The sequence below is a fragment of the Rousettus aegyptiacus genome, unplaced genomic scaffold (genome assembly GCF_014176215.1).
Source record: "Rousettus aegyptiacus isolate mRouAeg1 unplaced genomic scaffold, mRouAeg1.p scaffold_m13_p_4, whole genome shotgun sequence".
Taxonomy (NCBI): domain Eukaryota; kingdom Metazoa; phylum Chordata; class Mammalia; order Chiroptera; family Pteropodidae; genus Rousettus; species Rousettus aegyptiacus.
Genome location: NW_023416307.1, coordinates 111,956,145 through 111,983,815, shown reverse-complemented (window position 1 = coordinate 111,983,815; position 27,671 = coordinate 111,956,145). Strand labels below are relative to the sequence as shown.

The window sequence follows — 27,671 nt, the reverse complement described above, 5'->3', positions numbered from 1 at the left end:
ACAAGGCACCGAAGGTGTCACGTAGTTTGGGAGCCATAAAGCAGCTGCTGAGACTGTGTTATCAATGGTTCAAGGAAGCAAATGGTTGATTTAATCATCACTGACCCTGGAGGGGAGGTTTGCCTCCTAAAGAAATCCTTTTAAGATAAGGGGATGTTTTACAACCCAGATAACAAGGATATTATGTGATCTTGTATGAACGTTAGCATTCGAATGACCGTTAGCATTCGAATGATATACATTGTGCTTTGCTATTGTATCCAAAAACATATATAAAGGCTGAGCTAAATAAAGACGGGGCTGCAGCAGTGAGACTGTATGCCCTCCCAAAGCACTTTCCTGTCTTCTTTTTTTTTCCTTAGGCTTCACTCCCCTCTTTCAGGTACTGTTCGACTTTAGCCAGCTGGCTCCGGCAAATACGGGGTAATACTGACAAGGCAGAGGAAGTCTCAGGGAGGAGGAAAGGCACTAGAGTACTTGGGATAAACAATTAACCCAGACCCAGGGAGGAGAACAAGGAGAGAAATGGGGGAGGAATGAATAAAGAAAGACATCCCAGATAAAGTAACAGCTGAGTTGAATTTGGGGGGAAAATGTGAGTTCTCCAAGTGTAGAAGGGAAGGATGTTAAAGGCAGGAGAAACTACATATACACAGAAATGGAGACGTAAGCAAACACAGAGAATTAAGGGGATTGTATAGAATGGGAAAACAGGGTGTCAAAGAGGAATGGCAAGAAAGAAGGCTTGAGAAGCAGACAGGGATCAGATCCTGAAAGACTTATAGGCTGTGTTAAGAATCTCATGCTAAGGGAAGAGGGGTACAATGGAGCATTTTAAGTAGGGGAATAAAAGGAATGAATTTGTATTTTGGAACCTTCATTCTGGTAGCAGGATATAGATTGAAACCAGAGTAGCTCTACCATATTGATTCAGGGAGGAAATGATGGAGGTCAGAACTGAGGCTAAACAGAGAAACCCAGATGGAGAGGTGAGGACAGATACAAAAGTCAGTAAAAGGAGGCAAAATCCATAGGTCCTGGGGACTAACTGAATGTGAAAAATATGGGAATGAATTATGAAAAGGAAATCCATCACTCATCAGAAAGATGAAGCATATTTTGTATTATTTATAACATCTAGCACTGGAGCTTTAAAATGAAAAAATAAAAAATGACTTTATCTGCTTATATTCCCTATGAAGACAATGTACAGAATCTTTATAAATTGAAAATGTTCACTTTTTCCCTTTTGTGCAGAATATTTTTTTTATCTTTGAAATAATATTTTAGGGTAAAAAAATCTACTGAATATCCCTTTGCCTTCACTATATCAATGTATTTATTTAATGTAACTAATGCGTATGTGTGTGGTAAGTTGAATAGTAGTCCTCAAAGAGATACACATTCATGTCCTAATCCCAAGGATCTGTAAGTGTGATCTTATTTGCACAAAGAGTCTTTGAAGATGTAATTAAGTTAAGGATCTCAAGATGAGATCATTCTGGTTATCTGAAAGACCCTAAAATCCAAGGCCTTAAGTCTTTATTAAGAGTCACACATTGAAGACTCACAAAATGTAGAAGAAAATAGAGTTATTCAGCCACAAGCTAAGGAATACCAAGAGCCAAAAGAAGCTGGAAGAGGTAAGGATAGATTCTCCTGTACAGCTTCCAGAGGAAGCATGGCCCTATCAACATTTCGATTTTAGATTTCTAGACCCAGAACTATGACAGAATAAATTTCTGCTGCTTTAAGCCATCAAGTTTGTGGTAATTTGTTATGACAGTTATAGGAAACTAATACAACATATAAAATTTTCTCATAAAATCCAAAATAGTCATGTGAGTTTTTAAAGGCACATATTTAAGACACTTTTAAAATACAGAAAATAATTAGAAATTTGAAAGCTTCAGTCACTATAGTTTTTTAAATTAAAGTTTTTTTCAATTGACATTCAATATAATATTAGTTTTAGGTGTACAGAGTAGTGGTAGACATTGATAACTTACAAACTAATGCCCCTACTAAGTCCTGCACCCACCTGACACCATAGAAAATTATTACAATATTATTGGTTATATTCCCTAAGCTGTACTTTATATCCCCATGATGATTTTGGAACTGCCAATTTGTACTAATCCCTTCACCTTTTTCATCTATATTCCCAATCCTCTCCCATCTGGCAACCATCAGTTTCTTCTCTTTATCTATGAGTTTGCTTCTGTTTTATTTATTTATTTTATTGCTTCTCAGTCTTTTAGCTAAAATCAAGTATTTGTTTTTTAGATTCCACATATAAGTGAAATTTTACAGTTTTTGTCTTTCTTTGTCTACAGTCTTTCACTTAGCATAACATTCTTCAGGTCCATCCATGTTGTTGAAAATGGTAAGATTGTATACTTTTTTATGGCCGAGTAATATTCCCGTGTATATATGTACTAAATTTTCTTTATCTAGTCATCTTTTGATTGGACCATTTAATCTATTTAAATTTAAAGTAATTATTAATAGGTATATAGTTGTTATTTTATTGTTTTCAGATTGTTTTTGTGCTGCTTCTTTATGATTTTCTTATTCTCTTGTTCTCTTGTGTGTTGATAAATTTCTGTAGTATTGTGTGTTAATTTCTTTCTCTTTATTTGTTGTATATCCCTTATAGATTTTTAATTTGTTATTATCATGTGCTTCATATATACCAAGCTATGTTTACGGCAGTCTATTTTCAGTTGATGGTAACACAAGTTTGAACACATTCTAAAATCACTACTTTTACTCATCCCCTCCATGTTTTATGGTTTTGTCATTATTTTGTGCTTCTTTTGTGTGTTTGCGTGTATCCTTTAATTTACTATTGTACTTACACATGATCTTCCTACTTCTGCCTTTTAACCTTTGTACTACTTTAGTGTTGGTTTATCCACTGTTTTTATTATGTATTTATTTGCCTTCATCAGTGATAATTTTTTCTTTGAGATATTCTTATTATTTTTTTCTTCTTAAAAACATCCTTTTAACGTTTCTTATAAAACTAGTTTTGTAGTTATGAACTCTATAGTTTTATTCAGCCTTTAGAGGGAATAATATTTACTTCTGGGTTATTCAGGTTCAACTTAAGAGTATAAATCCAAAGTTGCATGTTACTTTGGTCCTCACAACCAATCAGCCAGAGGGTCAATTCCTTCCACTGATGTGCAAATAGCAACAAAGGGTCAACTACAACAGGAGGGTACATACAACCCACACAAGGCATACACCTGGAGCATCCAGCTCAGGTGGCCAAGGAGACTCTGCCACTGGGCCCCATAGGATACCTACTACATAAGACCACTTTGCCAAGACTGGGAGACATAGCAGCTCTAATACATAAAAACACAAAGCAGCAGCCAAAATGGGGAGACAAAGAAACATGTCTCAAATGAAAGAACAGAACAAAGCTCCAGAAAAATTAACATTGTTAAAATGTCCATAATACCCAAAGCTATCTGCAGAAAAAGAACTAAGAAAAATGAAGACAAGAAATCTACCAGATGCAGAGTTTTAAACACTGGTTATAAGGATGCTCAACAATCTCAGTAAGGATGGTCAACAAAGAGATGGGAAACAAAAATGGAGATAGAAAACAAAAAAAGAACCAATCAGAAATAAAAATACAATAACTAAAATGAAGAATACATCAGATGGAATCAACAGTAGATTAGATGAAGCACAATTGAATCAGCGATTTTAAAGGTGAGGTAGCAGAAACTACCAAATCAGAACAGTAAAGAGAAAAGAAGAATCCAAAATGAGAATAGATTAAAGGCCTCTGGAACAACATCAAGCATACTAACATTCACATCATAGAGGTACCAGAAAAAGAAAGAGACTAAGGAATTCAAAGTTCTATTTGAAGAAATAATGACGAAAAACTTCCCTAACCTGGCAAAGGAAACAGACATACAAGCCCAGGAAGCTCAGAAAGTCCCAAACAAGATGAACCTCAAAAGGCCCACACCAAGACACATTGTAATTAAAATGCCAAAAGTTAAAGACAAAGAGAGAATCTTAAAAGCAGCAAGAGAAAGGGAGTTAGTTACCTATAAGAGAGCTCCCATAGACTGTTAGATGATTTCTCAACAGAAATTGTACAGGCCAGAGGTACTGGAAGGAAATACTCAAAGTAAGGAAAAGCAAGGACCTACCACCAAGATTACTCTACCCAGCAAAGCTATCACTTAGAATTGAAGGACGGATAAAGACCTTCCCAGATAAGGAAAATGTAATGGAGTTCATCACCACCAAACTAGGATTATAAGAAATGTTAAAAGAACTTCTTTAAGAATAAGAAAAAAAGAAAATATTAATAATAAAACGGCAATAACTACATACCTAACAACAATTACTTTAAATGTGAATGGATTGAATGTCCAATCAAAAGACAATGGTGGTTGAATGGACAAGAAAACAAGACCCTTACACATGCTGCCTACAAGAGAGCAACTTCAAACTGAAAGACGCACATAGACTGATAGTAAAGGGATGTAAAAGACATTTCATGAAAATGGAAATGAAAAAAATCTAGGGTAGCAATACTTATACCAGACAAAATAGACTTTAAAGCAAAGGCTATAACAAGAGACAAAGAAGGACTCAGTTATCCCATTTCTAGGTATTTTCTAAAGAAACCCAAAACACTACTTTGAAGGAATATGTGCATCCACATATTCATTGCAGCATTAATCACAATAACCAAGATATGCAGGCAGACTGGGTGTCCATCAATGGATGAATGGATAAAAAAGAGGTAGTACATATGCAAAATGGAATATTACTCAGCCATAAAAATAAATAAATAAAAGAATGAAATCTTTACATCTGCAACAACATGGATGGACCTAGAAGGTACTGTGCTGAATGGATTAAGTCAGATATAGAAAAACAAAAACCACGTGATTTCACTTACATGTGGAATCTAAAGAACAAAATAAACAAATAAAACAAATAAACTCAAAGATACAGAGAACATTTTGAGGGTTACCAGATGGGAGCGGTGTTGGGGTGATGAATGAAAAGGGGAAAGGGATTAAGAAGTATGAATTGTTAGTTACAAAATAGTCATGGTAATGTAAAGTATAACATAAAAAATACAGTTAATAATATTGTAATAACTATTTACAGTGTCAGATAAGTATTAGATTTATCAGGGTAATCACTTTATGAGTTTTATAGATGTCCAACCACTATGTTGTACACCTAAAACTAATATAAGATGGTATGACAACTACAATTGAAAAGTAAAAAATATTATATAAAAAATCAATTGCATTTCTTTACACCAACAATGATCTATCTATCTGAAAAGGAAATCAAGAAAGCAATCTCATTTACGATAGCATCGAAAAGAATAGAATGCTTAAGAATAAATTTACCATAGGAACTAAAAGATTTGTATACAGAAAACTTAATGAAAGAAAGAAGACACAAATAAATGGAAAGGTATCCATGTTCATGGATTGGAAGAATTAACATCGTGTTAAAATGTCCATATTACCCAAAGCCATCTGTAGATTTACTGCAATCCCTACAAAATTCCAATAGCATTTTTCACAAATATGGAAAAAGAATTATAAAATTTGCATAGAACCATATATCATCAATTGCCAAAATAATCTTGAGAAAGAAGATTCGAAGGTATCGCATTTCTCAATTTCAAATTATAAAGTAGTCTCCTCTTATCTACGATTTCATTTATACCAGTTTCAGTTATCCATGGTCAACCATGATCCAAAATTATTAAGTGAAAAATTCCAGAAATAAATAATTTGTAATTTTTAAATTGTGCACCATTCTGAGTACTATGATGAAATCTTGCAACACCTTACTCTGTCCCTACCTGGACATGAATCATCCCTTTGTCCAGTGTATCCATGATGTATGTGCCACCTCCCATTAGTCACTTACTAACCATGTAGGTTATCAGATCAACTATTACAGTGTCGCAGTCCTTGTGTTCGAGTAATCGTTACTTCATAATAGCCCCAAAGGACAAGAGTAGTGATGCTGGCAATCAGGGATGCCAAAGAGAAGCCATAAAGTGTTTCCTGAAAAGGTATGTATGTATAGGAAAAAAACATAGTATATATAGGGTTCAACATGATCTATGATTTCAGGTATCCACTAGGGGTCTTGGAAGACACCCACTGTGGATAAGATGGGGACCACCGTAGTAATTAAAAAAACACAAAACACTATGGTACTGACATAAAAACAGACATATAAACCAATGAACAGAATAGAAAGCCCAGAAATAAACCCAAACACATAACAGTCAACTGATCTTGGACAAGGGTGCCAAGAAACAACTAATACCCACATATAAAAGAATGAAATTTGACTGTTATTTTATATCACACACAAAAATCAGTCCAAAATAGGTTAACAACTTATATGTAGAACTTGGAATTGCAAAACCCCTAGAAAAAAATAGGAAAAAATCTCCTTGATATTGGCCTTAGAAATGATTTTTTGAATATGATACTGAAAGATCAGGTAACAAAAGTAAAAATTAACAAGTAGGACGACATTAAACTAAAAGCATAGTAGAAGCACAGCAAAGAAAACAATCAACAAAATGAAAAGGCAACCTATGGATTGAGAGAAAATATTTGCAAACCATATATCTGATAATGGCTTAATATTCAAAAGATAAAAGAATTTCATATAATTCAATAGCAGAAAAAAACCATCAATGCAATTTAAAACAGGTTAAGGACCTGAATAGATATTTTTTCCCAAAGAAGAAATACGATGGCCAAGAGTATATGAAAAGGCACACAACATTACTAATCATCAGAGAAATGCTAATCTAAACTCACATCTGTTAGGATGATTATTATCAAAAAGACAAAAGATTGCAAGTGTTGGTGAGGCTATAGAGAAAAGAAAACCTTCGTGCACTATTAGTGGGAATATAAATTGGTGCAGCCATTGTGAAAAATAGTATGGAGGAGTCTTAAGAAACTAAAACTAAAAACAGAACTACCATATGATCCAGCAACCCCTCTTCAAGGTATATAATCAAAGGAAATGAAATCAGTACCTCAAAGAGATATCTGTACTCCCATGTTCATTGCAGCATTATTCACAAAAGGCAACATATGAAAACAAACTAAGTGTCTCTTGATGAATAGATGAAGAAATTATGGAATATATAATGGAATATTATTCATTCTTTAAAAAGAAGAAGATCCTGGCATTTGCAACAATATGGATTAACCTTGAGACATTATGATAAGTGAAATAAGCTAGACACAGAAAGGAATAAACTGCATGATCTCACTTACATACAGAATCTAAAAGTTAAATACATAGAACCAGAGAGTAAAAGTGATTACCAGGGATGGAAAGATGAAGGGAATAGGGAGACCTTGGACAAAGGGTATAAAACTGTGGTTATGTAGGATAAATAAGTCTAGAGATTGAATGTACAGCATGATGACTACAGGTATTGGAAATTGGCTAAGAGTAGATTTCAGGTACTCTCACCACACACATACACAACTATTTAAGGAGATTATACATTAATTAGCTTCACTATACTAATCATTTTGCTATGTGTATGTTTATCAAATCATCATGTTGTACATTATATATGTATATATGTATATATATGTATATATATGTATAATTTTTATTTCTTAAAATTAAAAAAAAAAAAAACCAGAGGGATAAACACACACATACATACCTGAGTACAAGTATAACTAGGGGAATCTGAATAAGATCAGTAGATAGTATCAATGTCAATATCTTTCTTATGACATTATAATATAGCCTTGTAAAATGTTACCATTGGGGGAAATTAGGTGAAATGTACATGGGATTTCTATTCTTACAACTGCATGTGAATCACTGAATGTCACAATAAACATTTCAATGTTTTTAAAAATGAACATTAAATTTCTAAGGAGATACTGATTTAAGCTATTTATCCTACCATTGTGACTACAGACTTAGTCAAGCTGAATGAAAACTAAAGAAACTTAAGTGGCTCAGAGAATCATAGTGCTACCTTGCATTTTTTCTTACGAAGCTTTAAAGCTGGCTGTATTAACCAATCAAAAAGTCCTCTCAGCAGAGCCTGATGTTCTTCTTCCTGTAGAGGTCCTTTCAGTGAACTCAGCCATGAAGACACAAGGGGTTCCCATCCTAATTGTGAGGGTTCCAAATAAATCATGCCACAGCGGCTCACAGTGGCAGGCTACAGAAAAAAGACAAATTGTCTAATGTTGCTTTTATACCAGTAGTACCCGGCAGTTTTTTACTACTTCTTTGCATGACTTAAAAGGCCCTTTGTGATCTGGCTCCTGTCTTCCTCCACAGCCTCACATACATCACACAAATCTATTTGCAGTCACAGTTCCCTGAGGATGTCATGGCTTTGGGTCTTTATATCTTATGATTTGGGATGAACAACCTCAACCCATCTTCCCAGGGAATTCTTACCCCTGAAAACCAGATCAAATATGTAAATATTTTCATGGTCCTCCTCTACCATACCCCTCTAGAGTACTCGCTCCCCACCTCCCATATTCTCATGGCACTGACATGTAGTTCTATATTGGGATTATTTATTAGCATCCTTCTCATTCTCCTTAAACAAGCATACACTGTGTCTTACTCATCTTTGTATTCCTAGTGCCTAACTCATCTGAGATATAATAAAAAAAAAATCCTTACTGACTTAATGAATGAATAAATGAATAAATGAACAAACCAATAAACAAACTACTTATGTAAAATTATGAACTTACAGAGGCTTGAGAAAGGTCCATTGCTTCAAAGATGAGGCTCATTTGAGGGGACATTTGAATGATTTCTCCACTCATAAGGCAAAGCTAAAAGCAATTATTTTCAAATGTTTATGTAAAAAATTCTCAAACTTTGCAGATAAAAATTTATTCTATTAATAAGATAATGTTTATCCTGTGATATGATGTAAAAACTATAAGAATGTCAGCCAGAAAATCATATTTCTAGGTCTAGCTCTCTCAATTTCTTACTAGGTGAGCAAATACATAACATCCTCGAATCTCAGCCTCCTCATTTATAAACAGGGATAATTTCTCTCTCATTAAGTTAGGGAGAAGGAGACTATCTAACACACTGCAAAAACTATAAAATCCTTTACAAATCTCAATTCTTGTTATTATGAAAATTTCCCTTTTATATAAGAGAAAAATTTCTCTTTTATATAAGAGAAAAATATAAAAAATATGAATATTTATATACCCATCTTCTAAATTTTCCCAATGTTAACATTTTGCCGTATGTGCTTCATCTTTTTTAAAAAATATATTTTAAAGAGCATTACACCTATAATGGCATTTCGCATGCAAACACATCAATATTTATCTAAAAAATAAGGACTTTTCTATATAACCACAATAATATGATCACATCTAACAAAATTACCAATAATTCCTTAACATCATATAATATCAACTCAGGTAATACTCAAATTTCCTAAGTTGTACTAGAAATAGCTTTTGAACTGATTTATTCAATCCAAAATTCTGTCAATGACCATGCATTGTGTTTGCTATGCCCCTTTGGTCTCTTTTAATCTAAAACATTTTTGATCAAATATGTAAAAATTGATTTCATCAACTTCTTCCTTTCTGCCAAACTCCTTTCTTGTCCATTATTATTAAAGCCATCCTTTCTTCTCAATCTCATTGACTTCTAACTTTGGAATTATTGTTAATTTTTAATAATTATTATTAATTGTTGATATTCCAAATTAATTTCACTACTAAGTCCTTTAAATTTTTCCTATTTACTTATTTTTAATGTTTCTTATCTGCTTACACAATCACCACCATAGTCCCAGTTTTGCTCCTCTCTAGTTATGTGTCAACAATGTGGCATTTAACATTTCTGGATTTGTTTCTTATCTGTAAAATAGATAAACGATCTATACCTGGACTGTCCAATATGCAAACCAGTAATCATATGTTGCTATTCATATTGAATTTTACCTAATTAAAACTAAAGAAAATTTAAAATCAGTTCTTCCATTGCACTAAACCACATTTCAAATGCTTGATATTTGAGTAAATGTTCAATAAGCCTCATGTGACTAGCAGCTACTTTATTGGACAGTACAGATATCTATGTAGAAAGTTCTATTCGACAGTGCTGGTCTAGAATACTTTTAAATTTTTACCAGATTATTTCAGCAAATGTTTTTCTACTTGCTATAAATTTAGGAAGTGAAGTCAGCTTTCTCCTCACATCCTCATGCTGTTTCTCAAATACTTTTACTCCACTCTCCAGTACAACCCTTGCTCCTCTAACAACCCTCCCTTGCTGCTATCATTCACCAGCACCCAATCATCCCCCTTGTTATCTAAAGCCTTTGGTACTTGGCTCAGTATCTTTCTACTATAACTTTGGCCTGATCCAGTTCTTATGAGGGAGACAATCTCATAAACCTTGGATCCTTAATCACTTTGTCTTCACTTACTTTCCCCCTACTCCACTCTAGCTATCCACTTTATATACCTGGGACCTGCTCTCCTGGAACACTACATGATTCTGAAATACTAAATCCAAGCATCCCAGTCTCTGCTCCCGGACTCCTACTCATTCAGCTTGCTCACTCATTGACTCCTACTACACTTATCTTCATTTTCATATCCCTATTGTTTTCACTTCCTCTATTATTAAGTAGCTTCTGTTCTATGGTCTAGCACTTCTATCATTCTCATGCATATCCTAAAGTCTTTCTGTATTTCCAATCTAGCATTATCTACACCCACATTCAAACTGCTTAGACTGTTAGAGAAACAAAGGCAGACGTTGGCACTACTACTACTAATTCATGGTCTTCCATTCATTCGAGTTCTCAGTAATACTTTACTATGTTTCTATATTTTCCTATATGGCTCTCTTTCTCATTTCCCAAATGGCTAATTTCAATCTTCCCCTTTCTCCTCAAGTGTACAAAGAACCAGTGCTTACCATTTCACAAAGAAAAAAATAATCAAAAGGATTTGCCTTCAAATTCTACTATCAAATCCATACATTCACCTGTATCTATACCTTTCCTTTCCTTACTCCCTCTTATCCTTCATAAGACAATCCTTCTACCTGGTTATGAGTCCTTAGACTGGACCCTACTGATTAACCTCTCTTTTCTGAATCATCACTAATTCTTGTCTGTTTACTTACCCCTGCTTTTGCTCCATGAGGCTAAATGTATAAAAGAAAGAATATGAATAAATGACCAACCACCTCTGATAAAGTACTGAAGGAGGATATGTTTGAATGCTAATTAAATTAATTTGCTTATTGAGTGGTGTAGTTACTTTATATAAATGTGAAAATAAATCATGGTATAGTCATACAGTAGAATACTAATACAGACATAAAAAGAATACGTAAATAAATAAAATAGAACATGAATATCACTGATGCTATATTGACCAAAAGAAGGAAAACACTAAAGAGTATAATTCCATTTACATGAAGTTTAAGAAACAACAAAGCTAATTTATCACAGCAGAAGTCAGAAAAATGATTCCCCTGAGGTATACTAGTTGATGAGGGACATGAATGAAACTTGTAGAGTGCATCTTTATTTAGGTGATGGTTATGTGAGTGCACATTTCTATAAAAAACAAAAAAACATGGACTCCAGTTAGTGAACATTTTATACTTTATGTATGGTACCTCTCAATGAAAACAAAATAAATACTAGAAGTCTTCCATTTTCTAATTCTTTTGAAAATATATCACAGCTTCTAAGGTAATGTATCATATATGAGCACCAAAGCATTCAGTAGTTTCAAGAATAATAAGGCCCTTGTATTTTTTCCTAAAATATTAATTTAAAGTTCTGGAAACCACAGCTCTGGAGTCACTTTACAACTCTTTATCACCTTTTACATTACTATGCCTTCCTGCTAACAGAGTAATTTTAATACAACATACTTTTATTTTATAAAAAATTAAGTAAAGGATTTACTATAGCATAGTTTTCATTGAAAAGATAATTTATAAACTTATTCAAATTGTTGCATCTTTTATTTCATATATACAGTCCTAGTCAATTAGTTGTTGAATATGTAACATTGCTTAAGCATATTTACATCTGCTTTGTGCTCTTTTTAATTGTGGTAAAAAACATATAACATTAAATTTACCAAATTAATCATTTTTAAGTTTACAGTTCAGTAGTGTTAGGCATATTCATATTGTGCATCTGTTTTGCTTTTAGTCATGATGAGTTACCTTTTTGTTATCATCCAATACTGTGTTCATGCTCTCTATCCATAAAGTGTCTATGGGACCATCAAATACAACCCATTTCCGGTCAGGTGTTTCTGATAAGGCAAATTCTCTAAAAGTGTTAGCCACAATACCATCAGTCCACTGAAGAGGAAAAACAGAAGAGTTGGAAAGCTTCCTCTATAAAACTACAAAGTGATAATCTGAAAACATTTCAAATTTCTTGGTTTAATGTACATTGTCAATATGAGTTGAGAATGTTTATACTGTAGATTACCTCATGAGACACTGGGTCAAACTGTCCAAAAAGCTGGCCCATAGTAATGGACTTGGGGTTTACAGTCCTATAAATGACCTTTTCTTCCTCTCCATAGCCACGTTCATTCATAAGAGTTAGAGTATCAGCCAGCATATGCAGAACTTTTGTCTTAGCAGCAAAAGGCTCTCCTACTAACATAAAACTATCAAGGAAAAGTAGTAATTAAAAAGTAAGATTCTTAAAAAAATAATAGTAAATTATTTTTCTATATTCTGGTATATAAAATTTTACCATATGATAATTACTACATATAATTTTTAAAATTATATGACTTTTTTCAGATGTGAGGAAAATATACTTAACTTCTAAACTAGTTAATCTCTAAATCAAATTCTTTACATTAATACCATTATCTATAAAAGAGAATATAATTAAAAATATCCAAATAAAAATGAAAACTTAACAACTGTATACTCCTAAATTTTTCTTAAGTTACTTGGTCCTTCTAAAGAGAGGGCAAGGATTCTTTTTCCTCATGTCTTCACTTGCTGTAGTAATTATTAGTACTCTTGCCAAATAACTTCTGAATCATCTTTCTCCTGCATCTAGTAGGATTCCTCACTCACTTGTGGAAATAGCAGGTGACTAAGGAGTAATAAATGGAAATGATGGTGTTATTCCTAGCAGGAGATAAATAATTGCCAGAGATGGACCTTACAGCGCTGTTTTCCCTCTAGCTATGACCCATGATGTTGAAATGGTGGCTGCTCCAACAGCCTGGAACCCTGAATAATTATGATTAGTAGAACCTCCCTGTTAACCTATGATTAACAAAGTATGAATGAGAAATAAACCTTTGTGTTTTAAGTCACTAAGATTTGGGTGTTTCCACAGATTATCCTAGCCCATCCTTACAGACAGAAATTGGTACCTAGAAGTAGGGAAGCTATTCTAGCTATAATAAAAAAGACTAAATTATGTGGCATTGGCTTAGAGGTCAGGTCATGAGTGGCAAATTAACTGTTATCAGAGGCTAAAAGATTGGCAATTAATGTTATGCAGTGATGAAACACTGGTGAATTTGTCCCTTGAGATGAACTGGAAGAAAGATAATATACCTAATGAAACTGTAGTTTTAGGGAAATAAGATAGTAAACAGAATATTATTAGTATATAATGACAGCTGATGGCTGCATTTAACAAGGAACTACAGGGGGAAAAAAAGCAGCCCAGAAAAAATAGGCAATTTGCAAGCAAGAATGAAAACAAAGAGAAGGAATCCAGAGATTCAGAAACTTGCAAGATTGAAAGAGGCAATTTTTTCTCATCCCCAACTGGTAAAAGATAAATTGTGAAAATCTTTGAACAGAGGTCTACTCAACCTGGCATCAAGGATCAAATCAAGGGTAGGACCATTGTATCATTTTTTAAAAACCTATGAAAGATTAATATGAATCCTAGTAATCATTTTAGGAGGATAATATACCTCAAGGAAAATAAAGTAAGAGTGTAGCCCTCTCAGATAAGCCTGATAGGTTCAAGGATATTACAAGTTCAGAAAGGTATGACCAGTGTTGGCTGTGTCTCCTACTTGTCTCCTATTCTTCAATTTCTGAATGAAAGTATTTGCTCCAATAATCCTGTTCTGGTAAACCCACTACTATAATACTGGTTGTGTGGAGAGCAGATAACTTGTCTTTCCTGTTTGTAGGTCTCTGGAGCAAGAAGAACTTCCAAATTTGACACAGAAACTATCATGTAACACCTAGCTATCCTGAACTTTGAGTCTAGTTCATTAATTGAAACTTTTAGGATGTCTCCCTAGAAGGTAAGAGTGTATTTTATGTGTATGAAGGAGAGTGAATAACATATATGATGACTAAAAGGGGAAATTGTGGTGGTCATTAGTGTTACAGCACTGAATGAGCACTCCTTACCAATCTTTCTTGGACACATAGCATGAGAAAGAAATATTCCTTTGTTTTTAAGCCACTGAGATGGGGACTGGGGTGTAGGAGGTGCTTGCTCCCTAGCCTACCTAGCATACAAAGTATGCTGAGTCTTTTGATACACAAATTTTGGTTGCTTTATTAGTTATAACATCTATCATTGGCAGACAATGAAAATCTATCATCTTACCCATGTCTAACAATCATCATTTCATATGTCTGAATCATTTTTTCAAGAAAAAATTTCACAGGCTGAAGATTATGTATTTTGCAGGCTTCATGAGCACATTCCAAAAATTCCTAAAATAAAAAAAATGGAATGCATTACTATAAAATGGTATTATAGATTATGTCACATATCATAAATGTAGACTTTTCATCAGAAATTAGAAATTGTATAAATTATTTCTTAAAGCTTTAATTTTTCATTAAAAGAAGGAACAAGTAGAATTAAAACACTTTTAAATTATTAATATTCTCCACGATAAGTTATTTAAAATCATAGCACCATAGCAATGGGTATACACGACATGAAAACAGTTCCTTTTAATAGTGTTCTCCAGAATTTTACTTTTGATGACCATATAGAAAAATATGCCAAAAAAAACCCTTCACATTGTAGTAACCAGAAATAAACAGAGACTAAAAAAAATCATAAATGTTTTAAAGATATAGGAGCACTCTGGATACAAAACATCTAAAGGAACTAAATTTCACAAAGGGATGAGCACTTCTCAGGTAATTCCAACTCAACAGCTAATTCTGCCTCTAGGAGCTTTTTCCAAGTGTGAACATAGATGGGCACTGGATTGGGCCTACTACAGGTAGAGAGACTTTGCTGAAGGAGAAACCAGAAGAGATTTTAATGGTTATGTTGGCTTGTGTGACAGACTTGAATCTGGAGGAGCCTCCAAAACAAAGCTGGTTCTCCTCACTGCCTATGCTAAGTGTGAAGTGATAGAAGAAATCAAGAGCTTAGCAAGGAAAGCACATAGAGATTTCCTTAGTCTTAGGATGCTTATATCCCAGAATGCTGCTAGCGGAGGGCCTTATAATGCAGTGGGACACTTATCACTTTAAAGACATTTGAAACCAGAGGTAAATTAAAGCTCAATAATGCTGCAACAAAACCTTGACTTAGTTCAACTCCTGATTGAATTGATCAGCAGCTCAATTTAGCTATCTGATAAAGAAAAATACATGGTTTTTCTGCAGGAAAATAATTCCATTTTCTCCTCTATAAATATTTTATACAAAATTTTAAACATAAAATAAAAATTTATAAGTCATAATAACTGATGATCAAGAGAAAAAAATAGTAAATAAAACAAATTCACAGATGACCCGCATGTCATAATAAGCAGACAAGAACATTAACTTTTACAAATACATAAAATAGACACTATGACAGAAAAATAAACAAAAAGATAAATAATTTAAGCAAAGAAATGAGACTTCTTAATTAAACCAAATCGGACACACTAAAACTGAAAAAATTATTGTCATGTGCCACATATGTTCTGGTCGATGATGTACCCCATATATGACAGTGGTCCCATAATACTATAAGGGAGCTGAAAAATTCCTATCATTAGTGACATCATAGCTTTCATAACATCACAGCACAATGCATTACTCAAATGTTTGTGGTGATGCCAATGTAAATAAACCTACTGTACTGCCAGTCATGTAAAAGTATAGGACATAAAATTATGTACAGTACATAATACTTGATAATGATAATAAATGACTGTTACTAGTTTATGTACCATACTTGGCATGTTCCAGGCACTGAAAGAAGGTCAGTTTGACTGAGCTCATGGTAGTGTATAAGGTGAACTTGAAGAGCCCTACTCCCTCTCCTATCCAAAGGTTGGTAGGTGGAGCTAAAAGTTCCAACCCTCTAATCAAAGGGTCTTCTGGTGATCAACTGCATCCTGAGGCTATCTAACATCCTGATCTTAAGTAATCTCATTAGCATAAACTCACTTGTGATTGGAAACGGCTCATTATGAATAACAAAAGACTTCTATCACTTAAGAAATTCCAAGGGTTTTAGGAGCTCTATGCCAGAAACTGGGGTCAAAGATCAAATACATTTTTGTATTATACCACAGGTGATTATCAAGATGATGCAGGATATGCTAATATGATTTTTTTAAATCAGAGAAAAATACAAAATGTTAACGTTCTCTTTGAGAACTCTCGTACTCCCCTGAACATAGCAATAGATCCATGGATCCATAGATTTCAGTTTGAAAAATCCTGCTAGGAGTCAGTCAGTGCTGGAAGATGTACTGCTGAGCCCCTCAGTGCCCCTGCAGCTGAGCTGAGAGGAGCCAAGGCTGTAGAAAAAATTGTACTATCTTTACTTTTTAATATGTACTATATTCCTTTGTTTTTTCTTTACTGACTTTTGGGGGGGGGGGTTATGTAATGTTTATTCCTCCATTAATCTCTCTTGGTTTTTTAGTTTTACATCAGTGATCACTCCACAGATTATAATATACCTCTTGACTTATTACAATTTACCCTAGATTTTATAGGTTTGTGTAACCATGTCCTATAATTTGCTAAGGCTTTAACAAAAAGGCTGAGACTTAATTAATTAAACTCCCTTCCATATTTATGCCATCCCTGACACTGATGATCGCCAGACCTGTTTTTTTAGGAACAAGCTCAGGATAGTTTGTAAGACCAGGGGGTTGATCTGAGCTGAAACCTCCTGAGGCCAGCCCAATCAGCTTGGAGGACCCTCTAATGACCTCCTCATGAACTTTTCTCATTACACTCTCATTATAATATTAAAATCTCCTCCCAGAGGGTAGAAATTTTCCACCATTTTGAACATGCGATGTGTGTAGGCATGTTTTCTAACTGTTCATGTGAAGGACAAAGGACAAAGGTCCAAATCTGATCCAAATCTGATCCTTCGTTCAGGAACACATCATCTTGGGAAGTGACCCCATGTCACTTGCTTGCTGGCTTCCTTCTCATAAAATCATCTCAGAGTTGTCTTTTGGCTGGCAACTACTGAGTAATTAATTATACCTCATTCGGTCCGGGGACTGTTTATGCAAGCTAAACTCAAAAGAATCTTCACTGTACATTTTACCATAGAAATTATCATAATGTAACAATTTAGTTTTAGCCACACATCATCTTTCTCATTAAGTTAAGGTTGTTTTGTTGTAATTACTTTAAATTTTTATTTTTATTTTACATTATATAACAGCTATAAACAGCAGACACTTATTCTTACATGTATACATACGTAGGTCTCATTTTAATGTCTATAATTTAAATGGTGTTGGAAAAGTACATGGTTTGTTTCCTTTAACAAATAAAGCCATCATATTATTTAAATTTGAAAAACAAACCCTTATGTTAACTATGTTTTACAACTTTCAGTTTACCATCTTTTTTACCTGTGAAGTACACAACAATATTATAATATATACATGGTGGTAAGTATTTTAAATCACAAGATAGGAAATAAAATACTTATTCTCTTAAAACAAACATTTTGGACCTGAATCTTGTTAATCCTGGTATCATGTAAGAGAAGGTACTAACATTTACTCATTTTCATTAAATAAAGTGGCCAAAATGGGGGTTTATCATCCAAATAGAATAATTTCTCTCATTTAATACCATTTTGTAAACTATTGAGTCATCAGATAAGTGTATTTGCAGAATAGGTCATTCTCACAGATTTACTTACACGATAGTCAGCTTCAGGAAGTTTAATACCAGGAAATAAGTCACTAGTTATTCCAGTAAATAAGGGTATATCATGTGATAAAAACTTTGGTTCATTTACATCTTTAATTGATCGAAGAAGCTAAAATCATCCAAAAAGTGTAATATAAGTTAATTGCCAGTATTTGTCCTCCCTCTCCCCATGCCAAAAGTCAAAGTTTCTTTTACATTGTTCCATTGAATCCCCATACCAGAAAGTCAACACTATGCTTATCAAGCCAAAAGGTCTTTATGTTCATATAAAGTATAATGAATAATATAACCCCAAAATTATCATTTCAACCCCATAAAAAAGGCTCAAAGCAACAATTCTCTTATTTGCCTATTTACAGTTCCTAATCAACCTCGCTAACAAAAATTATCTTTCTACTGAAGCTTTCACAATGTATGTACTTAATACTTACAAGTATATCTTCATTTTCATTTGGATACTTTAATTTTAGGTTTCCAGCAGCCACTAAAACAGCTTTTACTGCTCGCATTCCATAGTCATAATGAAACTGCGATGAGAGCTGCTCTGAGCAAAGCCTATAGGTCATTACTATCTTCACAGACAGAGGTTTTGCATTCAAAAATCCATAGGAGTAGAGGGAGATTTCTGCTATGAGGGCATAGTTTGGAACCATCATAGCCACTGTTCTAAAAAGAACCTAAAGTACATAATAAATGAAATATATTATTTACATAAAGGAAACCATTTTTAAAGCTGAGCATAAATACCCAAAGACAATGTGTTGATATTCGTTTATTCCCCCTATGCAGCACCTTTTCATTAACTCTGTACTTTTTTCAGTAGCACTTAAATAGTTTTATGTCTTTAACATTTTTTAAATGTCTAGAAAAGTTTTTGAAAGTTTACCTTATAGCAAATGAAAAAGGTAAAAGGGAGATTGCAAATATATGTGAGAAAATTATACCATTTTGAGTAGATTATGCTGTTACTTTTGATGAACAAATTTATACTCTTAAAAGTATTACCTTAAGATTGTCTGGCAATTCAGAACGTCCTGCATAGCCAGGATTCATGGTAATAGCTACAAAACAGTTTGGATTGAGTTTAAGTTCTGTCCCTTCAAAAACAAACACTTCCAACTTCTGTTGAATGGCTCTCTGAATGCAAAGGATCTGTTGAGCTACCACCGACAACACTTCCAGCTCAATTCGATTAAATTCATCAAAGCAAGCCCAAGCACCAGAAGAAGCCAATCCTTTAAAAAACTATGAAAAGGCATCACTTGTTAAAACAAATATTTAACCTTTTAAATCAAAATTGAAAGTTAAGTTTAATAAAAGCCCTACAGATAAAACAACTTCTTTACCCCTAAAATCAAGGTTCAAGTAATGCTTAAACCACATTCAAGTAGTGTTTAAACATGAGTTGGCTTCAGTTTATCCAGGTAGACCTAGCTGTAAGTTTAATATGTAACTTACCTTTCCCATTGCTAGATAATCTAGCCCATCTGAACAGTTGAACACCACGCACTGTACAGCAAGGGCTTTAGCCAAGTCCTTGGTGGTTTCAGTTTTTCCTGTGCCTGCTGGCCCCTCTGGAGCACCTCCAAGATTTAAATAGAAGGCACCTATCTGAAAATAAAAATATATGTATAAAGAAATCCATACTTAATTGAATAAAAAATTATAATAGACAATTGCTTACAAAATGGGTTTAGATTTATAGGTGCAGAGAGGCAATAATATAATTATAGTGTTCAGTTAATTTTTAGCACACAATTTTCTATCCATATAAAGAAAAAGTAATTTAAAGAGTCCAAAAAAAGTGAAAAGGTATCAAAATCTCTTCATCTGTTAATACTTTGTATGTATTCCATTTGCCTTTGAAAACAGAGAATCTAGCCTTGAGGTGTTAACATTTGGTCAGAAAGCTCAGAAAGGTTTGATTAGAAGTGGTTGTGGAAATGATTATAGAGTTCAATAATGACAATCTCATGGCTAGCTGCAAAGAAAATAAACATCTGAAAGTGAGTGTTATAAATGGCTGCCCATCAGTGGAAAAAGAAACAAATGACCTATTACATAATTTTTTCTATGATCCACCCTGGCTGTTGAGTCTACTCTTGGCATTTTCTCCATTTTCCTAACACTGTTCTATACTTCTTACCTTGCATTATAGTTAACTGTGTGCAGTAGCATTTTTTTCCCTCTCAATTAATCTTTAAGCTTCTTAAGAACAACATCAAAAGTATGAATTCTTTCTGGGTCCCCACAATGACTAGAACAGTGGCTGGAAATTTTTGGAGGCATATAAATTACAGTCAACTAACTATGGAGTTGTTTAATGAAAACAACTATGACAGTTCATGAAACAACTTCTTTTAGAAAAAATATGGTTAAGGGACACAAGGTTCTATATATAGGGAGGTGGGATTACATGGGAACTCTCCTATACATTCCGAATAATTTTGCTGTGAACCTAAAATTGTTCTAAAAAAGTCTATTTTTTAAGTCATAAATAAACCTATGAAAATCACAAATGCTTTTACATTTACTAAAATAAAATATTAACAGCTCATTAAATAGAGGTAATATCAATGAAATTTTATCTATCTTAAATTTATGATAATGCTATACTATTCAGGTCTATTAATTACTGGAAACCTCAGTATCTTCCTTCTTTACAATTTCAAGAAAATGCTTACAAATGTGTTCCTTTTATTATGTAAATAAATATACTAGATTTTTCTTAGTCTACTGTTGTATATAAGTGTTTAATGTGATTCTGATTTTCCAACTCAAAGTTGTTAACTTCTACCTTACAAGTGTTCACAGCTTCTGATTTCACTGAGGTTCCAGATAGGCTATAGAAGCTTGAGATTCATTCACTCAACAAATATTTAGGGGGTAATTATGTAGTTGTTCATCACTAGAGTAGAAAACCAGACAAACATGGTCCCTGCTTCCTGAGAAATTAGAGGGTTTGGCAAAATATTTTATTGCAGATGCATTAGCACCACTCAGATTCCCTTTACTGGCCATGGCATCCATCCCTCAATTGCTGTGAGCTACCATCGGCTCACAACTGTTCTTTTCTCCTCGGAATTGCCCTCAACTAATAGGTACTACCTTGTTAGCGAATACCTGATTCCTTGCACCCCTAAGCCCAGAGGTGACCCATAGTCAATGACAATAAAAGGATATAATAAAAGCCAGACCACTTGGCGTTAATGTGGGATACCTCTGTTATGCCATTTGTGTTCAAAAGCTCCATGAGAGATTAGGCTAAGGCTATACATCTGATGAAACCACATCTTTTCTTAGCTTTACCCCTGATTTCTTCACTTTCTTCTAGGTATTTTTTTTTTTTTTACTGAGAACATTCTCTAGTAAATCATTTGCCCAAGAATCCCCATTTCATCTCTGCTTCTAGAGAAATTAACCAAAGACACTTTAATTTTACTTACTAAGTGCACATGTTTTTTGATGAACCTCCTCACTTTCCAGGTAGGGTTGCCAGACTTAACAAATAAAAATATAGGATGCCCAGTTAAATTTGAATTTCTGATAATGATAAATAATTTTTTAGTTTAAGTATGTCCCATGCAATATTCGGGACATATTTATACTAAAAAAATTATTCATTGTTTATATGAAATTCACTTTTACCTGAGAATCCTGTATTTTATCTGGCTTTTTCCAGGGTTTTTTTTTTTTTTAAAGTGATAACTCTACCTTCCCTAGCTTCCCAACAAGCACAAACCTCAGTACCAACTCCCTACACTTCAACTCTCTCTTTCCTATTCAACAGAACTAGCTTGGAGTTCCAATGCCCAAATGAACTCTCCTCATCTTCTTGTCATATCTCCCAAAACTCCACTGCAAAAACTGATACCATCTTTGAAGCTTCAATTTTCTCTTTAAATCTCCAGCATCTTCCTTTTTCTAATTATTCCCAATTGGAGTGAATCACGATTTTCAAACATTATAATTCAAACACTTTTGTCTTCTACAAAAGCACCCAGGATTAAATATCTGCACTATAATTTTACATAACGGGAATTTGGGATTAGGAAGGAATAGCTATATTCAATCATTACAGATAAGAAAATAAAATGACAATGGCCACATTAAATTTGGACAAGAAAATATACCACCATACCAAAAAGTAATCTTTAATGTATGAATTAAAATAATTTAAATGCATACCAATGTTCTGTAACACCTGTCAGTTAGAGGAGTAATGACAAGTCGAGGTGAGTTACCAAGATATTCATAAGCATATTTTACATTGCAATTAATGATACGAACTCGAGCATTCTCATATTCCCAATAATATCTAAGCTGAGCAAGCCACTGGAAATCTGTATCATGTGAGACACCTAAAATGAATAAAGTAAAACAAGACACATAATCCTGAAATAGAAATAATTTGAAAAATAGAATTTTAATTTTTATAACAGCAAATATTAAAATAATTCATGCTTTCCAATTTGTAGAAAAGATCATATAAAATAAATTCTGTTTAGAGAGAAAAAGACATACAGTATAAATTTTTGTTTCTAGAAGCTATTAATATTTTATCTTTAATATTAAATAAAAAGTCACATACCCACATCAATCATGTCCATAACCACATCTCTAGCATGAACATCAATGGTAACCAAGGCCCCCAGAGTAGTTCTGGTCTGTTTCGACAGTTTTCCTCTTACCAGCTCGACAATATCATTTAGTTGATTCTGAAGTTCCTTATAGTATTTCCTTAATCCCTACAAAATAAAAAAGCAATTAAACTAATGTTTAATACTTAATAATACTTAAAATATGTATTTTATATATTTACTCATACAAAACAATTCTGACTTCATAATATCTCTCAATATAGCAATGAATTATAGAGTAGAGTGATTTTATCTAAGCCTGGTATGAAATATTAATTAGAAGTTTTCAAAGAATTATAATTTTAATGTTACATGTAGACATTGGGAGGAAGACTGGCTTTGTGTAGATAAGTTAATCAAGAAACAGAACATATAGAAAAGGATGTTATTTAAAATCAAATAATGCTTTACCTCTGTCCCACCACTTATAACTTCCTGTGTCTCAGAAGTCCAGAACATTTGAGAAACACAAAGTACAACTTGGCCAGGCCACTCTCGAACCCAGTCTCTTCTTGCAGATTCTGGGTAAGCCTGAATAATTAAAAAGCATTTCTAACTTTAAAAGATTACAAAAGAAAAAAAAAAGGTTAAATGTCTAACAGTAAGGAAGTATAATATTTGGTACATTTGTAGCCTAGACTATCATATAGTCATGAAATTTTTAGATGACAATTTATAAAAGACCTGGAAATTTTTTATAAATTATTTTTTGAAATATTTATATAATTTTACATTCCTTTGCTGTGGGAAGTTGTCAAGTTTTGTACTTAGAATAGCCATTACTTCTATTATAAAATATAAAGGTTTTATTAAACAGTAAAAAAAAAAAAATCAGTCTAATAGATTAATGTACATTGATGCCAAGATTTAATTGAAAAGGAGACCATACAATTTGGTGAAAAACTGGACTAGTAGTTAGAACCCTTGTATTATTATTCCATAGCCATTCTAAAATTTTGTATGACCAAAGTATATAATTTGAATAATTATACATTTGTTCATTTATAATTGAAACATCTGTGCTTTTGAGTTCAAAGTATACTTTCATATCTTTCTAACATTTTTATGTTCAAAATTCATTTAAAGGGATAGGAATGGTTAAAAAATAATTTGTTTCAAAAGTAAATAATAGCAGATTCAAATTATAAACTAAAAAATGCAGAACAAAGTTTGAAGCTGATGCAAATAGAAACTATATTTTAATACAACAACATCTTTAATATAATAACACCATCTTCAATATGCTTTCAATATAAACATAAGGATACAGACATATTATTAAAATCCCTTCTAATTAGCAATATTTGGTAATAAATGTCACAACAAACTAACCTAAGCTTCAAAGAAGAATGAGTTTCAAAGAATGGATGAGCCATTGCTAGGTACATAGAAGTAAATTTCATACTTATTAAAAAAAATACTTTCTTGGAAAATGTTGATTCTTTATGTGTTATAGTTTGTTTCGTTTCATAAGTAGAAAAAAGAAAGAAAACGTCAAGATTTATCTACACGACATTGAAGCTGAACAAAACAGCCACTGCAAGATGAGCTGCATGGACTCTTGGTGAATGAAAAAGGATACCTCACTCATAAAAAGTGGATATGAGGCTGCAATGCCTTTAAAAGTGATTTTTTTCTCAACTATATGACTAACTGTTCCTTTGTGGTCTCCCAAGCAGAAACATACTGAGGTTTATCATTCTATATTATGTGAACTGGATTAGCATAAGCGGGGTACGTGTCGTGTGCCTAGGTGTTTTATTTCTTTCACATAAATATACTCCTTTAATGTTTGTTCATCCTATTTCGAGTTATTAAGTAGTTAAGTGTAAACAGCAATTAGTGACCTCGATCATGCATTTAACACCCATGTTCGTGGTCCTTTTTGATCCCAGGGCCTTTACACAGGACACCAAGATGCTCTTCCATTTACTCTTTACCTGGTTAATTCCTACATATCCTTTAGGTTTCACTCTCAATTTCACTTCTTCTAAAAGCCTATCACTAGAACTGCTACTTTATATTATATACACCTTATTATTCTTCCTCATAACACCTTTTTTCTTTTGTACACTTAAATCACATATCATTAATTTTTACTAATATTATTTAAATAATGTTAGAAAAAATAGAGTGAGGAAAATAATAAATGGTTTAAAATAGTAAGAACTTCAAGTGTTAATTTACTGGTGCCCATTTAAAACCTTCTAAAACATTTATAGAATATAAAATAGACATTAAATCCTAAGAAACATACCAGCCTGGATGCAGCGATCACATCATGAATACTCCGGAGCATTAAATCTTCCACTTGAATGAGCCACTTTTCCACTGCACCTCGCGCTGCAGACGTGGAAATAAGTGCAATCAGCTCCACTCGCTCACCTTCAGAGCTATACATGGCCTTAATGTCCAAATTGGGAAGGAACTCCAATTTAGCAATGCCCTCAAAGCATTTTTTTAAATGAGGCTGAACTCTAAGTGGATCTTTGGTCTCTGACAAAATTTCTAACATTTCATCATTAGATAAGAAGAAAAAACTAGGGAAAAACAGGGAAATATCAAAGCTTTAGTTATAATTCATAACATATCACACATAAAATGCTTTTTATTATAGCACAATTGAATATCCATCATACCGAGGGAAGAAAAGTCGTTTTTTTTCAAGGTATGCATTAAGCCCTTTCATAATTTTCTCCAAAAGTTCATTGCAGTTCTGTAGTTTTTCCAATAAACCTGTTAAAGAAGTAGCAGCAAGAACCTGAAAGAGACACATTCATTCAGTTTGGTACTTATATACCAGATGTAATTATAATAGCAAATATTTATCTATATTATATGTTAAAATGTTAAAAGTTGTGAAATTTTTTTGTAATGTAAAACTATTAAAATTCCATAACTCTTAACTCTTCTTCTCCAAAAATGCTACTTACAAATGAGAAGGTATGACTATCTTGCATATTTTCATTTCTCCTATATTCTTTTGAATGCTGTGGGAAGAGTCTGTTAGGTTGATGTGTGATATAATTTTTACATTTACAACTGTCAACTACGAACTTACCAATCTACATGTCTAAGTTGGCAAACTACATCCCATGAGCTAAATCCAGCTTGTTATACCAGTGTTTCTTTTATTTAGTTTTATGAGGTATAAAAATAAATAAAAATTGTATATATTTAAGGTATAAAACTGGATGTTTTAACATACGTGTACATTGTGAAACTGGTTTTTGTATGACCAACAAGTGAAGAACTATTTTTACACTTTTAAAAGGTTGAAAAAAATTAAAATGGCACGTGAAAATGTCAGTGTCCACAAACAGCTTATTGTAGCACAGATACATCCCTTCAATTATGTATTGTTTGCCTACTTTCTCTCTACAATGATTGCAGGGTTGACAAGCTATAAAACAAAAAGCAAGCAAACAAAGAAAAAATAACTATTCACCATCTGGGCCTTTTCATAAAATATTTGCTGACCTCTGATCTGCAAGAAGTCATGTCTCACAAAGGTTCTAAAGTCAACATATAGGCAAAATCCTTACAACTCTTAAATATCAACTCTCAACAAGTCTAGCACAGCTACTTTTTCATCCAGCACTAAAACAAACTATTTCTTAAGTTGAATACCAGATTAAAAAAAAAATGTATATGTATATCTATGGACTTTGTATAAAGCATGTATAACAAATATATAGTCTGTCTTTCAATGTTAGACTCACACTCAACAAGGTGCTATACTCACTAGGAGATACACATAACAAGTGAGACCAATTAAGAGAACTGCAAATTATTTTCTCTCTTCACTCCCAAGAATATAGTCATTGAGTAGACTGTCAGGTAAATTACCTACACCTTGCTCTCACTCCATCTCATTTTATGATTTATTTTACAAGAGGAGGAGAGCAGTGAGTATATATCATAGTAGTGAGTTAAATATACATCTCAAGCAGCTCCACTAAGTAAAAAATTATAAGTAGTGTATCTTATGAATTTAAAAGTAAAAGTATTTTATTGCTTTATGCTTTCTTATATTTTTTTCTGAACTTTTCAGTTCATATAGAATAAGCAAGGTTTATTTTGTATTTGAAAAACAAAAAGCCAAATGCTTTCTTTAATAGTCAAAAATAAAGGTTCCCTTTATTTTTAAGAGAGAAAACAAACACTTCACCTTTGGGTCTTTTGCACAAAACTTCATAATATCCCTCCAATGTCTGTCTACTGTCTGAAACTGACGTCCTTCTTCTGGCATCTGTTGCATGATATCCTCTGAACAAAAAATGGGCTCCAAGTACAGCCATTGAGCTTGTACTTTCAACCATTCATCAATTGTTTCTTGTATTCGAATTAAACGGTCCTCCCAGGCCTTAATTAAAAGCATAGTTTACTAAATTCCAGTTATTAAAGAAAAACTATAAATTATAGCAAGAAATATTTACTTAAAATTTACTGTTATTTTTAAATCAACGCACAACAGCTCAAGGTCACTTATGGGTGCCTCATGTGGGTTTAGAAAAATTCGAGGAGGTCTGAAGTTTTCCTAAATCATTGGAACTCACAATTGGAAATGACTGTAATTATTTTGACCAATTTCCTAATCCCTAGGTAAACCACTCCAAGTCCGAAAACTGCTCAGGAATATATCCCTCTCTCAACCAGTGGTTATCAATGTAGGGGCTATTTCCTATTCACCCACTCCAAGGGCATTTGGCAATGTCTGAAGACATTTTCATTTGTCACAACTGAAGCGGTGAAGGTGTTATTCATATCTAGAGGGCAAGACAGTCCCACACAAAGAATCATTCAGCCCAAAAT

The 27,671-nt window shown here is 33.2% G+C and overlaps 1 protein-coding gene across 16 annotated transcripts in view; it reads right to left on the bottom strand.

The window, feature by feature from the left end:
* The window catches only part of DNAH12 (dynein axonemal heavy chain 12), a 185,285-nt gene that overhangs the window by 96,138 nt on the left and 61,476 nt on the right, over positions 1-27,671 (bottom strand). For 13 of the 16 annotated variants that reach the window (XR_001595223.2, XR_001595224.2, XM_036218452.1 and 10 more), the window contains 16 exons: positions 27,028-27,222; positions 25,496-25,617; positions 25,114-25,396; positions 23,268-23,387; positions 22,808-22,964; positions 22,405-22,577; positions 19,675-19,827; positions 19,222-19,461; positions 18,648-18,893; positions 18,206-18,325; positions 14,672-14,781; positions 12,551-12,734; positions 12,277-12,417; positions 11,215-11,235; positions 8,793-8,876; positions 8,051-8,239 (listed from right to left, as the gene is read on the bottom strand). Coding sequence is in view for 14 of the 16 variants with exons in the window: in XM_036218452.1 (XP_036074345.1) it covers positions 8,051-8,239; positions 8,793-8,876; positions 11,215-11,235; positions 12,277-12,417; positions 12,551-12,734; positions 14,672-14,781; positions 18,206-18,325; positions 18,648-18,893; positions 19,222-19,461; positions 19,675-19,827; positions 22,405-22,577; positions 22,808-22,964; positions 23,268-23,387; positions 25,114-25,396; positions 25,496-25,617; positions 27,028-27,222 (2,538 nt within the window). In the remaining 2 variants the exon portion in view is untranslated. Of the gene's footprint in view, positions 1-8,050; positions 8,240-8,792; positions 8,877-11,214; positions 11,236-12,276; positions 12,418-12,550; positions 12,735-14,671; positions 14,782-18,205; positions 18,326-18,647; positions 18,894-19,221; positions 19,462-19,674; positions 19,828-22,404; positions 22,578-22,807; positions 22,965-23,267; positions 23,388-25,113; positions 25,397-25,495; positions 25,618-27,027; positions 27,223-27,671 lie in introns of those variants that run through there. The other 3 variants (XM_016131608.2, XM_016131610.2, XM_016131618.2) reach the window with 3 other exon arrangements.